Consider the following 16,836-nt stretch of genomic DNA (forward strand, 5'->3'; position numbering starts at 1 on the left):
ACAAAACAAGCAGGCCCTATTTTGGAATATTAAAATGATTCCCAAATAGTAACAGTGAGTTTATATGGCTTCAGGAATTCTGCCAGCAAATCCTCCAAGCATTTTCCAAACTTCAATCCAGCTAATAGACTTAAACACTATTCCTTCCTTGGGACACATATAATATTCCCTTTCCAGTGAGTAGCCAGAAGTTAGGGAGTTTATTTTTAAGAAGTTAAAGAGCACCTTAAAGGTGAACGGTCTGTTTTCTGGCAATCACACTTTAACATATGTTGATAATTCTATCATGCGTCATTTTCTTTCAAATGTCTATATTAAAGGTTTAGTAACTGGAATCACAATCCAGCTGTGTTCTGGCACAGCAAGGCACGCATTGCACCGGAGGAGTAACAAACAGTGAAAATGTGGAGATTTGCCAATGGAACAGAGAGAAGACAAAAAAAAAAAAAAAGGGTAGTTAATGAATAATAAATAGAAACATTGAAAAAGTAGGATTTAGAAGAACTGAACCGGTTAAAACCATTTCTGGTTCTTTTAATGTAATTTGACATTAAATAAAATTTGTTGATGGAAGAATAGCTTTCACACAACAGAGGACGTGATTTTAGTGCACGGCTTGATGGGCTCATCTCTAGGTCACTCATCTCTAGGTCACTCATCTCTAGGTCACTCATCTCTAGGTCACTCATCTCTAGGTCACTCATCTCTAGGTCACTCATCTCTAGGTCACTCATCTCTAGGTCACTCATCTCTAGGTCACTCATCTCTAGGTCACTCATCTCTAGGTCACTCATCTCTAGGTCACTCATCTCTAGGTCACTCATCTCTAGGTCAATGTTCCAGCAGCTTTTTGTAGAGTTGTGTAAACTAAGCTACCCCTTGTGGCTGTAGAGTCAGGTATACGTTTTAACATTAACAGAGGCAGTTTAACCTGGAGAAGTGATGTTTCTGAATTACACATCCCATGACGCTCAGCCATCCTTAAAGCTTGTTAAACATTGGAAACATATTCAACACAGTGATGGGGTTGAGACAAGGTTAGCCACCCTATCCTGGCTGGTGACTTTATAAATGCAGTGGCAGTGAGAAAGCCTCTCTCATTTAAATTCGTAGGGTAAGATTTTTATTTTTGGTAATAATCCAAGGCATCCTTAAAATGACTTACCTGTATGCCAAGCCTACTATTTCTACCAAGTTATTGCGGAGTTAAAGGAGCGGTTACATTGTAGTACCATGTTTATGTCCATTAATCCTGCGCGTGCCATCTTTTTCTGCATATATTCAATTTTATTTTAGACATATCTGTTAAGTGATCCCACTTTAAGGGAGCCCTTGTAATTACTTTTGGCTACTGAAAATCTGGCACAAAATGTCTTGATTAAAATGTGTGTGATAAGGAGCACTGTGAACACAGGTAAGTATAATTCATATGGAAAAATATATTAAAATAAACCAACGTTACAAATGGCAGTTTAATCCAAAACTAACCCAATAATGGACTGTAGCCCGCCCCTATCCAAACGATGATTATAGCTTGTTACGTCACATACCTAAACGGAGCAGTGAATCCTTCCGGGCCTCCCAACTCTGATAGTGGGACTGGGTCCCATTTAAAGTGCAGACCCCAGTTAAAACCCCCACGTACAACAGGCGACGAGCTGTAAATCAAGGTGTCTGCACTGATTATGTCAATAACCGGACACACCACGGTCTTCTGGTTCTCCTTAATAGGTGCAAGTAGGGGCTGCAGCCACATTTCGTTCACTTCACAGTGACTGTCCAGAAACACAAGGACATCACCTGGAAGGACACGGGTTTTAGGAAAAGGAGGTGAAATACAGTGCAATATGAGAAACCATTCTGGATCGAAGATAGATTTCCCAATTCAATATATAGAATAAAAGCGACATAATGTTATTCAGTTCAAAACACACTATACATAAAAATCTAACTTTAGATGCCACTGCTACAGACCCACTGATTACAAACACTGATATGTTATACATGTTAGTCTGACACAGAGAGTTAGAGCGTAGTTTAATTAGCAGTATGTGATTAATTAACTCAAACTGTTCACTGAAAATAAAAAACAAAGTTAAAATGTATTATCCTGCAAAATCCCTCCTCCCTCCCCCTATCTTTGGTAAGAGAAACCATTTTATAGGGTAATTATTTTTTTTTTATTATACTTAAAGGGACACTATAGTCACCTGAACAACTTCAGCTTAATGAGGTTGTTTAGGTGAGTGCTACAGCTACCCGGAGCCTTTTTCTTGTAAGCACCGTATTTTCTGAGAAAATGCAATGTTTACATTGGAAGCTTGGAACACCTCTTGTTGCAGTCAATCAGACGGCCACCAGAGGGACTTCCGAGTTCAGAGGCCCTAAAAAGGCCTCTCGTCCGATGCATTCTGGGTGAATGCATCAGACGGGCTATCAGCAAACAAAGCACTGTGAACGCGCTTTGTGTGCTGACAGCCTGTCAGCACTGCTGTGGGCGTGGCTTCAGCTGACAGCTGAAGCCCGAACCCACAGGGATGCTGTCTGGCCACAATAGTGGTTGAGGGGGGGGGGGGGGGGGGACGGACCTACTCTCCTCCCCCCCCCCCCCCCCCCCCCGGCCCCCACCCCTGAGCGGTGAGTGGGGGCCCTAAAAATAAGGGTGGCACATACTGCCCCCCCGGCCCCCACCCCTGTGCGGCGGGTGGGGGCACTAAAATTATCAATAAGGGGGGACCTATTGTGTCCCCCCCGGCCCCCACCCCTGTGCGGTGGGTGGGGGCCTTAAAATAAAAAATAAGGGGGGACATACTGCCCCCCCCCCGGCCCCCACCCCTGTGCGGCGGGTGGGGGCCCTAAAATTCACAATAAGGGGGGGGCCTACTGCCCCCCCCCCGGCCCCCACCCCTGAGCAGTGGGTGGGGGCCCTAAAATTCACAATAGGGGGGGGACCTACTGTCCCCCCCCGGCCCCCACCCCTGAGCGGTGGGTGGGGGGCCCTAAAATTCACAATAGGGGGGGGACCTACTGTCCCCCCCCGGCCCCCACCCCTGAGCGGTGGGTGGGGGCCCTAAAATTCACAATAGGGGGGGGACCTACTGTCCCCCCCCGGCCCCCACCCCTGTGCGGCGGGTGGGGGCCCTAAAATTCACAATAAGGGGGGGGACCTACTGCCCCCCCCCCCGGCCCCCACCCCTGAGCGGTGGGTGGGGGCCCTAAAATTATCAATAGGGGGGGACCTATTGTCCCCCCCCGGCCCCCACCCCTGAGCGGTGGGTGGGGGCCCTAAATACAAAGGGGGTGGGGACCCTAGTTAACCCTCTCCCTCCCCCCCCCCCAAAAAAACAAAAAACTTATCTCCCTACCTACCCCCCTCACCCTAAAAATAATGAGGGGGGACCCTTTAACTAAAAACCTGTAAAGAAAAAAAAAATAAGATAAAAACAACTTACCATTCGATGTTTTCTTTCTTCTAAAATCTTCTTTCTTCAGCCCCAAAAAAGGCCAAATAAAAATCCATAATAACCGACGCAATTAAAAAAAAAAAAAAAAAAAAAAAAACGAGCGCAAAAAAAAATAATCCATCTTCACCCATGGAGGGCTCCGCGCAGACTGAGCTCCGCAGGGCGGGGGAAGGCTTATAAAGCCTTGCCCCGCCCTGCAATTAGGCTAAGAACACTCTGATTGGTGGGTTTAAGCCAATCAGAGTGCTCTTTGTCATTTTACAAGCGTGGGAAAGTTCTTTGGAATTTTCCCACGCTTGTAAAATGACACAGAGCAATGTGATTGGATGGCTTGAAATCCATCCAATCACAGTGCTCTGTGTCATTTTACAAGCGTGGGAAAATTCCAAAGAACTTTCCCACGCTTGTAAAATGACAAAGAGCACTCTGATTGGCTTAAACCCACCAATCAGAGTGTTCTTAGCCTAATTGCAGGGCGGGGCAAGGCTTTATAAGCCTTCCCCCGCCCTGCGGAGCTAAGTCTGCGCGGAGCCCTCCATGGGTGAAGATGGATTATTTTTTTTTGCGCTCGTTTTTTTTTTTTTTTTTTAATTGCGTCGGTTATTATGGATTTTTATTTGGCCTTTTTTGGGGCTGAAGAAAGAAGATTTTAGAAGAAAGAAAACATCGAATGGTAAGTTGATTTTATCTCATATTTTTACAGGTTTTTAGTTAATGGTCCCCCCTCATTATTTTTAGGGTGAGGGGGGTAGGTAGGGAGATATTTTTTTTTGGGGGGGGGGGGGGAGGGTTAACTAGGGTCCCCCCCCCCTTTGTATTTAGGGCCCCCACCCACCGCTCAGGGGTGGGGGCCGGGGGGGACAATAGGTCCCCCCCCTTATTGATAATTTTAGGGCCCCCACCCGCCGCTCAGGGGTGGGGGCCGGGGGGGGGGGGGGGACAGTAGGTCCCCCCCTTATTGATCATTTTAGGGCCCCCACCCGCCGCTCAGGGGTGGGGGCCGGGGGGGGGGGGGGACAGTAGGTCCCCCCCCTTATTGATCATTTTAGGGCCCCCACCCGCCGCACAGGGGTGGGGGCCGGGGGGGGACAGTAGGTCCCCCCCCCTTACTGATCATTTTAGGGCCCCCACCCGCCGCTCAGGGGTGGGGGCCGGGGGGGGACAGTAGGACCCCCCCTTATTGATAATTGTAGGGCCCCCACCCGCCGCTCAGGGGTGGGGGCCGGGGGGGGACAGTAGGTCCCCCCCCTCATTGATAATTTTAGGGCCCCCACCCGCCGCACAGGGCGGGTGGGGGCCCTAAATTATATTGATAATTATTATTGATAATTTTAGAAAGCGAGCTGAGCTGTCAGTCAGACAGCTCAGCTCGCGAACGCGCATTCCGCGCACATGCGCGGTAAAGCGCTCAGGTTCTTCATAGGGCGGCATTAAATGCCGCTCTATGAAGAACGCGATTGGTCCAGCGCGAAGCCGTCCCATTGGGCCCCGCGATTTCGTCATTTTGACGAAAAAGGGGGCGCGGCCTAGCGGGGAGCTCGGCGCTGGAACGGAGGTAAGTTTTTAATATAAAAACACCGATTTTTTTTTTTAATGAATGAAAGTTCATATAAAAGCAAGAAGGAAGGCTGGGGGACCTGTCTTTCTTGCTTTTATATGGTGACTATAGAGTCCCTTTAATTTTTATAAATAATTACACTTTATTAATAGGCATACCTATGTAAATAAATTTCAATAATTTCATGTAAAATATTGGCCTCAATTTAATCATTTTTAAATAACCTTTTCAAAAATGCCTTAATATGTAGATGTTTATATATATATATATATATATATATATATATATATATATATATATATATAAATGTTTATCCAAAAATATTAAAATGGAGACCATTGTTTGAAATACATATTCACATGATTCCCGTGTCATGCATTTGTATTGAATATACAATTGTGTAGAATGAGACTATATAGAATTCAAAAATAAATCTGCATTATCTGTATACCCCAACTTAAAGTATCTTAACTTCCTATTTGAGCATTGTGTAATTATCCAGTTTTTCCTCAAACATGCAAGGGAAATACATGACTGCCTGCAGCGGAGGATTGCAGAGGTCTCAACTATTTAAAAGATCTCAAAATCAATTACTTCAACTGAGAAGCAAATAAACATAAGCTATGGGCCAGATAAATGGATCATACTAAAAGGGATGCGGGACACCTGTTCATTGTAAATATTTGTGGATTCTTCAAGGTGTGAGAATAGATCCATTAACAATGTTAATACAGCCATGTGCTACACATGAAAATAGGTTTTCTAACAATACAGTTACCTGTTGCATGAGAAGCTCCAACCATCCTGCCCCGAATCAAACCTTCTCTGTATTTGTTCCTCACCAATTTCACCTTCTTCGGAAGATTTTCTGCCATATAGTCCTCTAAATCCTTCTTTAAGTCATCTGAAAGTGTAACAAATAAAAGTATTCACTAACACTAGGTGATTATACGGGAAGATATACACTTCTGGGGAAGATCTGCCATATCGGCCTTGAAACCGCTAGCTTTCCCCATCATTCGAACCCCCTCAGACTGGAACATCTTATGTTACTGATCTTGGTTTGGTTTTCATACATTACAGGGAGATAATATAGGTCACATATAGACAATCCGTTAACTCCCCATTTTTAAGAAAGGCTTCAGAAGGCAATTGTACGCTGAGTGCCTCAAAGCACCTTAGCAGACTACAATTTCTAAACCGAAAAAAAATTAATAAATAAAACACACCCTCACCTAGTTCACTATTATCATCTACAAGAATGATCTCTTGTAGTAGATGAGCTGGTGTTCGATCTAACACGCTGTGAACAGTTCGTAGCAAAGCCGAAAAGGCTTCATTGTAGAAACAAATCACAATGCTTGCGAGGGGCAGATCAGCGGGGTAGGATTTTGTTGCACATCTATCAATAGAGAGGAGAAAAAAAAAAAAAGGAAAAAAAAAAAAAACAGTAAGATTAAAATGCATAACAGCAAAACGCTTTATGTAAAAAAAAAAAAAAATTGATATAGATAGATATATATATATATATATATATATATATATATATATATATATATATATTTCCCCCATTAATCATTTTGTTGTAAGCCATGAAAAGTCAATAAGAGCTATTCAGTAAACCAGGAAATTGTGGGAAGTCACCAACAAATCACAAAGTTTACAGCAAAACGCCAACTGTTTAGTAATTACCTTGAGGGAGATGAGGCAAGCAAATACACACACACACACACACACACACTACTCCCATTGCATTACAGTAAGAGATTGTTTGATTTACTTAGACTGGGAGAAGATAAGAGCTTTAACAAAAACATAAGGATAGATCACGGCCAAAAAACACTTATTAACTGTTACAGTCTTAACCTGCGGCAGTTTCCAAGCCACAATGAACTCATTGAGAGGCGACAGCTTGCTTTGGATGAGACACTGATGATTGAGTGGGTATTTTAGAGGAACCCAAGTGAATCTTAGAATCATACATCACAAGAACGAGCATCTTATCACACAGGATTCCAGGATTTGGGGGTAAATAAGGCAGTCAATGAATGGGATCTTCCTGGAAATCTTGTGCTAATCAGCAGTTCTCAGGATGTGTCATGCAGAACATGACCGTATTTATTTAAAGCAAAACACTTAGTTTGTATTCCCAACGCTATAGTGTTCCTCTAACTATAGGCAGCACCCACGCTGTGAGGGCTTAAAATGGGAGTTTTACTTACCTTACCTAGATTGTGGCTATCAACCCATCCAAATTTTCCCCATCGTTAAACATTGAGAGGCTAGTGTGCATGCACGGCTAATTAAATGGTCTCTGAGACCACCTGATCAAATTGGTTCTGGAGGCGCAAGTGCTTGTATTTAAGTGAATATAACCCTTTCGTGAAAAGGTTAAAATTAGAGGATCACATAGAGATGAAGTGGTCCTTTAATCTGCAAATACAATTAATGTATAGAGCATGAAGGGTTAACAAGTATCCGTTTACAGAGAGCATTCACACTGTACGAAGTAACCTGAAACACACAGCCGGCAGGATGCCCTCAGAATATCCAGGCATCACCCATGAGCTCTGTTCACCTACGTGACAAAACTTCCAAAACCAAGTGAAAAATTGCTGAGTTTATTGAATCAGAGAGAATCATACCCATTACCAATAAATTATCATATTTGGCTAACTCAATGAAAGAAATTACATTTGAAATGAAGTTATATAAAACAAACTATTTTTAATTCCAACTATTCTTACCTGCAACAAAATAGGGAATGTGAGAAGAGGAAAAAGCTTATAGAAATTCAGTAGCTTGCCCTTCGGATAGACCCTGCTCAGGTCTCATTTGTTCCATTACAAAGAGAACCTATACCATTTGTATAGCAGCCTGATCCCACCCATAAGGGTAGTACATAACTGAAATGCCTAGAGGGTTATTAGCTACACCTCGCTGACGAGGCTCACAGAATACTGAAACGATTGGCCGAGGTTGCTGTATGTCCGTTCTAGACTGCCATAATGGGTGAGAGCAGTGTGATTTGCAATGGCATAGGTCAGTGATTGCGAACCTTTTGGAGCCAGAGTGCCCAAACCGCAATACATGCCAAGGGAGGGGGATACTGATTTAACATATCACCCCCACACACCACCCCTACTTACACATGGGAACACAGCCATCCCTGGTGTTCCGGTGGTGGTAAGTATGTAGGACAGGGAAGCAGCTCTCCTGTCCTCCCGCGCAATGCTGTGTGGAGCATTGCCATGGGAACACGCAGCAACGCTCCACACAGATTGCTCCACAGGAGAGCTGCTTCTGAGATCCCTCCCCCTACTTCCGGTCCTCTCGACAAAGCAGAGTATGCGCCTGCCGTTTTTGGCAGGCAGGCGCCTACTCTGCATTGATGGCGAACCTATAGCGGCATACCCACAGAGGGCCCAGCGTGCCACCTTTGACACACATGCCATAGGCTCGCTGTGACGGAACTATGAATTCTGCCTGGACACCAATAATAATAATAATAATAATAATAATACAGCTGGACATACAAAGGACCGAATTGCTTGTTACATGTGAATCACTATTACCCATGAATGAATCCAAACCACCGAACACCGGACCACCCTGGTGTGCAATTAAGTGATATTTTACCTCCCAGCTCTATTTCAGCCGTTCGCATGGTTCAGCACGAATCCTTTGTGTTAAGCATAGGTGGCCGCCATTTCGGGACTTTACACGTGTTCGCGGCCATCTTACGCACGAACAGCGGTGTTTGCCACCTGGAACTAAAAACGGATACGCAAACAGGCGAACACCGCTGAGACCTCCAGGACAACGTAGATTTGTGCTGGAACTACCGACCAACCGGCCGTTCGGTAGAAAGACTAAACCTTACATGGGGATTCCGGCAAACCACGAGATAGCTGTGGATGGCAAGGGTTTCGTGGGGCTTTAACGCACGAACGGAGACCAGCCGCAAGGCCAAAACTTGTGGAACTATTTTCGGCTAGAAAGTCTGGGCGGTCGGTCAAAACTTCAAAGATCCATAACTCCCGATCCCTTTAACCGAATGAGCCGGATTTTGGATATGTTGTTCCCCTGTTTTTGGGGTACATCCAGAACTTGGGCAAAATTGTGTGTGTGTTAATTATGTTAAAGGTTTATCTGAGGGGAGGAGACATGGGGGTTGTACCATGTATGTGATTGGTTATTGTGGTAATTATGTAGGTGTAGCCCTTTCCAGGGCAGTATTGCATAAAAGGAGACCCCTGTCAATAAACATGAGTTCTCCTTGACCTTTCAAAACGTAGCCTCGTCTCGTTCTTGGAGGGGATTTATTGTACCGTTACTCTGTTCCAGTTTACAGCTATGCCTGACTCTACCCTTGGATTTCGTGGATGGGATTGAGAGCTCCATTACTACACAGCAGCTTGCCAGGAAAAGGACGTCTCCAACGGCTGATAACCCCTTACTACCTGGGTAGCTGTTACACTCGCCATCACTGGTATAGGTTCTCTTTGTAATGGCACAAACGAGCAAAAGCACGTTTTAGAGAGACTTGATTTGGGACTTACCGAAGGGCAAGCTATTGAGCTTCTCTAAGCTTTTGTTCGTTCTCCAAAATGTTAACACATTAATATCAAATAAATAAAAATGCCCAAAATAAAAGAAAATTGAGGTATCATAAGCCAGTCAGGAAAGAAGAGTCTACTCATTTGGCTAAATTATATTCACCATGTGTAATCTATCCACAAACACTTGCTATGCTACATATCCCTTATACTTAAACATGTATTTGCGAGGAGTAAGAGAAAATAAACAAATGAAAAAAATATAATAAAAAAAAAAAGTTGAAAATCACGCTCTTTATTCTGCAACTGGGCACCTCCATTTTAGCTCCCTTTCAATTACAGTTATAAACTCAGTCCTTTACACCTAGCAGTCATAGAAATCAGACAAAGAAGGGGAGAAATGAAACAATGTCTCTTCTCATTGTTTCCAATGTGTGCCCTGGCTGTGCCTGGACATAACTGGATTGTTACGTAATTTGCTAAACATGGAATATAAATTTAGAAGAAAACTGAAAAATACATTAAATATGAAAAAAGTTATAGGTGAAGTTCAAAGTATAATTTCCAGAGAGAGGATGGTTCCCCTTTAAGTGCCCCTGAGGAATCCTATTGAACTTTGTGAGATCTCTTGTTTTCATTAGACTGTGCATTCCGACGAGTCTAATTGCGGATCGCTGTAAATGAAAAATCAGTACTCGCAAGGAGGTCTACTTAACGTTACCAACAGATTTGTTTAGACGACTTCAGTTTTTTTTAGAGCTATATGTGAAATGACACATAATTGGGGTGATTAATTAGACTGGTGATTGTGGATAACGGACAACAAAATTGAATAGGTTATCACAAAATAGTCAAGTCGAAATACATTTTTCCAGGTCATCAAGCTATTCCCAGTGTAATGCATACTGCCAAATATAGAACAGGATACATTGCTACATACACCTAGGAACAATGTCAAGAATTATATTGCAGTAATGAATGGAAAGCGTAGCATGGATTTAAATGTGGTTTGTTTGTTTTGTTTTTTCCATCCAGCTTGGTGAGTGTTCAATGATTGTACATTGTGTAAGAAAGGGGATATTCCTGATAAACAACTCATTATGTTTTGCTCCTTTTAATGGACAGGTGACACTTTTACTGCAGCGATGTAGTTGCAGCTCACTTTCCTTTATCAGCAAAGTAATTAAAGGAATACTACAAGCACCATAACCACTACTGCTTTACTGCCCAGCAGCCCCCTCCCCCATTATAAGTATGCAAACAATTTTAGATTTATTTTTTTTAGTTCTTATCTGTTTACACGGTTTATCATTTTCACACACACACTATTTTGGTTATACTATGCTTTGAAGCGCCTACACAACTATTTACACTGTTCATCATTCGATGCAGGGTTTAGCTCAGTTGCTGAGAGCAATCAGCTGACGTTCTCAGACCGTGAACTAGACCTACACTGCCCAGCTTCGCTCTAGAAAGCCGACGGAAGCTCAAAATTAGGAACTTCTGGATTCCTGTATGAAGGTAAAGTCAGCAGGTTTGAACGCAAACTGTACGACTTACAATGGAGGGCACTCATGTAACCAGTAGAGTGTATGGTAAAGGATTCGGTGCTTGAATTGTTCCTTTAACTTTTATCAGTGCAGGGTATGAAATAGATAATAAAAATAATACAGTTGGCGCACTAACCACTGAACTATGTGGCTTATTACACAGAATCATTTACACAAAATGTAGAACGTGCTATATCAGAATTAACACAGAACACCCTCTATATCCCTCCTCCACTGCAACAGTTCGGTTTTAAAAGTAAATATTACATCTATAATGTTTTTACAATAAAGTCATGTCAGAACGCTGGAAACATGTTTATTATAGGTTTTTGGAATGAGTTAGTAACGAAAGTAAGATGTGTTATACATTAATCACTAAAGTAAACGGTGAACAAATGTAACAGTTAACTTCCTATGATCTATTCAATAACATCATGGTTTACAAGAGTGAAAGCAACACTGAAGTTCAGGGTTTCTCATCCCCGCACCCCCACAAGTCAAATAACAGATTTTCCAGATATATTAACGGAAGGTCGCCATGTCTCACAAGGTACCTCAATCTCAGTCCCCAGCAAATACCATGAACATGAAATTAAAAACTTTAATAGAATTATAAAATGATGCTGCAGGTACAGTAGATTCAGCATGTATCTGCATTTTCAGACCCTGCCTTCTAAAATGTCACTTTATAACTTTTGACACAAAAAAGAAAATATATACCCCATGTGCTCAAATGCCCTAGAGTTTAGGAAATCAGGCGGTATCTGTTATGAACTTCCTATCACACACCATGGTGTGTCCAGAAATAAATTGTAGGTCAGGATCACTCATGCAGCTCCTTGCACCATTCACGCAGTTACTGGAAACAGAAGCTCTAATGTGACAATTGTCAAATTCAAAGCAGTTAGAGTTACACAACTCTCTAGAAAGCAGGTGCACATTTAAAATAACAGCCTTTAAATATGTTCCCATGGCCTTACAATCCTAATAAGGCGGTTTCAGAAAGAGTGGCTTACTTTGGATCACGTGTGTCCGGTAAATCTCTGTGGTATCCAAGTCGATTGCTAATCAGCATGTTAAAGGCATGCTTCTGGTAGCCAATGTCACGCACTTCCTGGTCCTGTTCATTGAATATCATGCCTGAAATAAAATTAGAGTAGATGGTTAAGACACTGATTATTTTAAGAAGGGAAGGTCAATCGTAAAGACAGTGACTAGCAGATGGAGAAATGATTCTACAGATATTGGCAGGATTTATTAAATACCAAGTAGACCAAGACTGACTTTAAAAACAGAACAAGTCTTTTAATTTAATAGAGTTGGTGATACCAACCATAACTACTACAGCCAGCTGGTTATAAAGCAAAGAGCACCTGGCACTGTTCCCCAGTAAGGAGACAAAATGTCTAACAACAGTCTGCAATTTACCTGGGTCCCTCTGGGTGCAGAGCCTTAAACAATGGCAGTTCACACACTCCAAACCAATGAATGAACCTCTGTGCAAGCCTTATACGCAAAACACTTGCTCCGGGCTAATTAAACCTCCAGTTGCAACATTAGATATCTCAACATGTGCAGTACCTCACGTTGAAATGCTGCACATACCAGGTCTTTGTACCATTACCAATTCAAGACACTGAAGTAGTCAAGGTTTGAGTGATCTTTTAAGAAACTACTGGTATGAGAGCAAGATAAGAGGATGTGAAAATCGTACATTAGAACCAGTTGTGCAGTTATTTATTCTTCACCCAGATAATGTCCTGTCTAATAACCTGGCTGGTCCGATATCCAGACCTCAGTCTTGGTGAACTTGTAAAAGATAAAAAAGAAATAAAAATAGGGGTTAAATGTTACCGCCATCTAACACAGAATGTCTAGTAAACATAAACAGTGTTCTAGTTCCGTAGTTGGTACCATTGTCTATTGGACCCCAGAGGCCACTAGAAATAAATGCTGATAAAGTGATAAAAAGGTCAAACATCCAAGCTACTCCAAAGTGATGACAGTGAGATATTAACAACCATTACACCTGTCTTTCTGTGATTTCAGATGGAATCTGGCATGGAATACTGAGTTCCATCAGAGGCACATACACACCAGGTGCAGGGTGTAATTTGAGCTTTCACTATAGCACTGAGCAGTCAGACACAAGAGAGAGGGATTGGTTTCAATCTGTAATGCCTTTTCATTTCATATGGAATCTAACATTAAAAAAAAGAGATACCCATGTCTTTGCTGTTAAATTGTTTGTGCAACATGTGCTTTGAGTACAGCATTCCATTAAATTGTTTATGTTAGACCTCCCGTATGTGCTTCCACTCTATAATATTGTATATTAAGTCAATGTATAGCCTTTACCATCACAGGATTTGCAGTATGCCCTCATTTATAATGTAATAAACCTATGTATAGGGCAGCTTATATTCAAAACCCAAGTTAACCCCATAAAGGATGAGCATCATCCTTAAACAAGGCCTCTCTTGATTAAAATGTATAACACACACACACACACACACACACACAAAGCAAGAAGTCTGAATATCAATGAACAAATGTAAAATCATAAAAAAAGGGGGGTTGGAAAGGTACAAAATAATCTGTATTTCCCAAATATGAGCCAGTACAAGAACCATGCTACATAAAATAAACAGGATTATATAAACTTCTGAACTATGGCTGTCAAAGTATATACACACACACATCTTAGTCTGTAGGATCACTGTAGAGTTTAAGGCTTTATTAACATACAATGTTCATGTGATAATGGATGTCTTGTGTCAGCATTTCCAAAAAGTATTCATATAGCAATACGTACTAAATAAATACAATGAGATAGATTACCAAGACATTTAATATCCAAGGATGTAGTAATATATAGAAGAATTAAATAGAATATTTAGATTGGTTAAACACAAGAAACGAGGGGGTTCCAAAAAGGAGATAAATATATGGAGAAGAAAATAAATATATAGTGTCTCTTGCTGCCCGACTACTGGGACACACAAGACAAGGTTGTAGATCAACCTGAACGCAAGTCATGCCAACTCTCTTCGGAAGTGTCAGACATGGTATTACCTACAGCTTGTGTTAAGCGCATTAGAATGCTAATCACACGCCTGTAATGATAATAATTCTAATGATTGACCCTTGAAAATTGCAGCAAATCCAGAAGCTACAATACAAGAGCAATGTTATTTACTAAATTGGAATTTCTGGAGAAGAGGAAATTGCAAAAAAAAAAAAAAAACACACACACAAACACTGAAGAGTTTGGAAATGTTGTTCTCTTGCATTTTGGCATGAAAAATGCAATTATACCTTCGGAATACTCGGCAAATCCCAGTTTACTACAGAACCTTGCTTCAGCTATGATTTTTAACATTCTAAGTTTATAATAGAGATATTCAGTAATTTCAAAGACTAATTAAAATCAAAACAAAAAGAACGGTCACTTTTAGAATGTTTTTGTGCCATAAAACATGATAATTTAATGCGTCATCTTACCCATTTCTGGAGCGAGATCTGCATTATTCTGCTCTGTCTCAACAAAGTTATTTTTCTTCTGATCCCCTGCATGGATTTTTCGATCACCCTCTACTTGCATCAATGACTCTCGGGAGAAGCGGGGATAGATTTTTTTAGGGAATGGCTTGTACGGTTCAAGCCCCTTGACGGGCACATGTCTGACACCTTGGCTTTCTTCGCTAAAGTTGAAATAAATAAAGAGCAGGAGCGTCCAGGTCACGGATGTGAAAAGGCAGCCGTAGCAGAAACATCGAAGCGAGGCGCTTCCCATTTTACCCCTAGCATTGTTGAAGGTCCATTCTCAATTCCCTATTGAAAAGATTAAAAACAAAAACACAAAATTAGAAGGGCTTGGCAGAATACATACATAATTAGAGAAACACTGCAAGTGAGCTGTGCAATAAGATAGGGAAAAATAAATCAGTGAAAGCAGGGGGTGACCTGAGCAGCTGCCAGTCCTGATACACAGTAACTCTCTCCCAGCTATCTGGCCTGAGCCTGCTGAGCTCTGCATGGAGTGGGAGCCAGTCCTGATACACAGTAACTCTCTCCCAGCTATCTGGCCTGAGCCTGCTGAGCTCTGCATGGAGTGGGAGCCAGTCCTGATACACAGTAACTTTCTCCCAGCTATCTGGCCTGAGCCTGCTGAGCTCTGCATGGAGTGGGAGCCAGTCCTGATACACAGTAACGCTATCCCAGCTATCTGGCCTGAGCCTGCTGAGCTCTGCATGGAATGGGAGCCAGTCCTGATACACAGTAACTCTCTCCCAGCTATCTGGCCTGAGCTCTGCATGGAGTGGGAGCCAGTCCTGATACACAGTAACTCTCTCCCAGCTATCTGGCCTGAGCTCTGCATGGAGTGGGAGCCAGTCCTGATACACAGTAACTCTCTCCCAGCTATCTGGCCTGAGCCTGCTGAGCTCTGCATGGAGTGGGAGCCAGTCCTGATACACAGTAACGCTATCCCAGCTATCTGGCCTGAGCCTGCTGAGCTCTGCATGGAATGGGAGCCAGTCCTGATACACAGTAACTCTCTCCCAGCTATCTGGCCTGAGCTCTGCATGGAGTGGGAGCCAGTCCTGATACACAGTAACTCTCTCCCAGCTATCTGGCCTGAGCTCTGCATGGAGTGGGAGCCAGTAACTCTCTCCCAGCTATCTGGCCTGAGCCTGCTGAGCTCTGCATGGAGTGGGAGCCAGGGCTGACACACTGGGGGAGAAGCCCATCACCCTCAGCCAGCCCACCTGGCAGCCATAGAGCCCCCAGCGTCGGCAGCTTACCTGAGCCCCTGGCAGAGTGTTCCCGGGGCCGGCTGGAGGCGGGCTGTGCCCCTGGCGGAGGGTTCCCGGGGCCGGCTGGAGGCGGGGTGTCTAGAGCTGAGCCAGCCCCATGGTGGTGTTGACAGCTGCACTTCCTGTGTTATGAGTGCAGCCTGCGACGTCATCAAGGGGCGCGGCTGGGAGAGAGGAGGCGGCGCGATGACGTCACCCAGGCTGCTTCCTCACTCTGGGATAAAGTAGCTGCTGTGATACAACAATATGACCTGCGGTGTAGCTGCTGTGATATAACCAGCGGTGTAGCTGCTGCGATATGACCTGTGGTGTGGCTGCTGTGATATGACCTGTGGTGTAGCTGCTGTGATATGACCTGTGGGTAGCTGATGTGATATAACCAGCGGTGTAGTTGCTGTGATATGACCTGTGGTGTAGCTGCTGTGATATAACCAGCGGTGTAGCTGCTGTGATATGACCTGTGGTGTGGCTGCTGTGATATGACCTATGGGTAGCTGCTGTGATAAACCAGCGGTGTAGCTGCTGTGATATGACCTGTGGTGTAGCTGCTGTGATATGACCTGTGGGTAGCTGCTGTGGTGTAGCTGCTGTGATATAACCAGCGGTGTAGTTGCTGTGATATGACCTGTGGTGTAGCTGCTGTGATATGGCCTGTGGGTAGCTGCTGTGGTGTAGCTGCTGTGATATGACCAGCGGTGTAGCTGCTGTGATATAACCAGCGGTGTAGCTGCTGTGATATAACCAGCGGTGTAGCTGCTGTGATATAACCAGCGGTGTAGCTGCTGTGATATGACCTGTGGTGTAGCTGCTGTGATATGACCTGTGGTGTAGCTGCTGTGATATGACCTGTGGTGTAGCTGCTGTGATATGACCTGTGGGTAGCTGCTG

The 16,836-nt window shown here is 43.4% G+C and overlaps 1 protein-coding gene across 1 annotated transcript in view; it reads right to left on the bottom strand.

The window, feature by feature from the left end:
- The window catches only part of GALNT11 (polypeptide N-acetylgalactosaminyltransferase 11), a 30,372-nt gene extending 14,304 nt beyond the window's left edge, over nt 1–16,068 (bottom strand). Inside the window, exons 1-6 of the mRNA XM_063452699.1 lie at nt 15,937–16,068; nt 14,636–14,965; nt 12,148–12,271; nt 6,250–6,424; nt 5,801–5,915; nt 1,551–1,800 (exon numbers count right to left, since the gene is read on the bottom strand). Of these exons, the coding sequence (XP_063308769.1) occupies nt 1,551–1,800; nt 5,801–5,915; nt 6,250–6,424; nt 12,148–12,271; nt 14,636–14,927 (956 nt within the window). The 5' untranslated portion in view covers nt 14,928–14,965; nt 15,937–16,068. The remainder of the gene's footprint in view (nt 1–1,550; nt 1,801–5,800; nt 5,916–6,249; nt 6,425–12,147; nt 12,272–14,635; nt 14,966–15,936) is intronic.
- Nucleotides 16,069–16,836: the final 768 nt, after the last annotated feature.

This window comes from Pelobates fuscus, chromosome 4 (assembly GCF_036172605.1).
Source record: "Pelobates fuscus isolate aPelFus1 chromosome 4, aPelFus1.pri, whole genome shotgun sequence".
In the NCBI taxonomy this organism is placed as follows: Eukaryota; Metazoa; Chordata; class Amphibia; order Anura; family Pelobatidae; genus Pelobates; species Pelobates fuscus.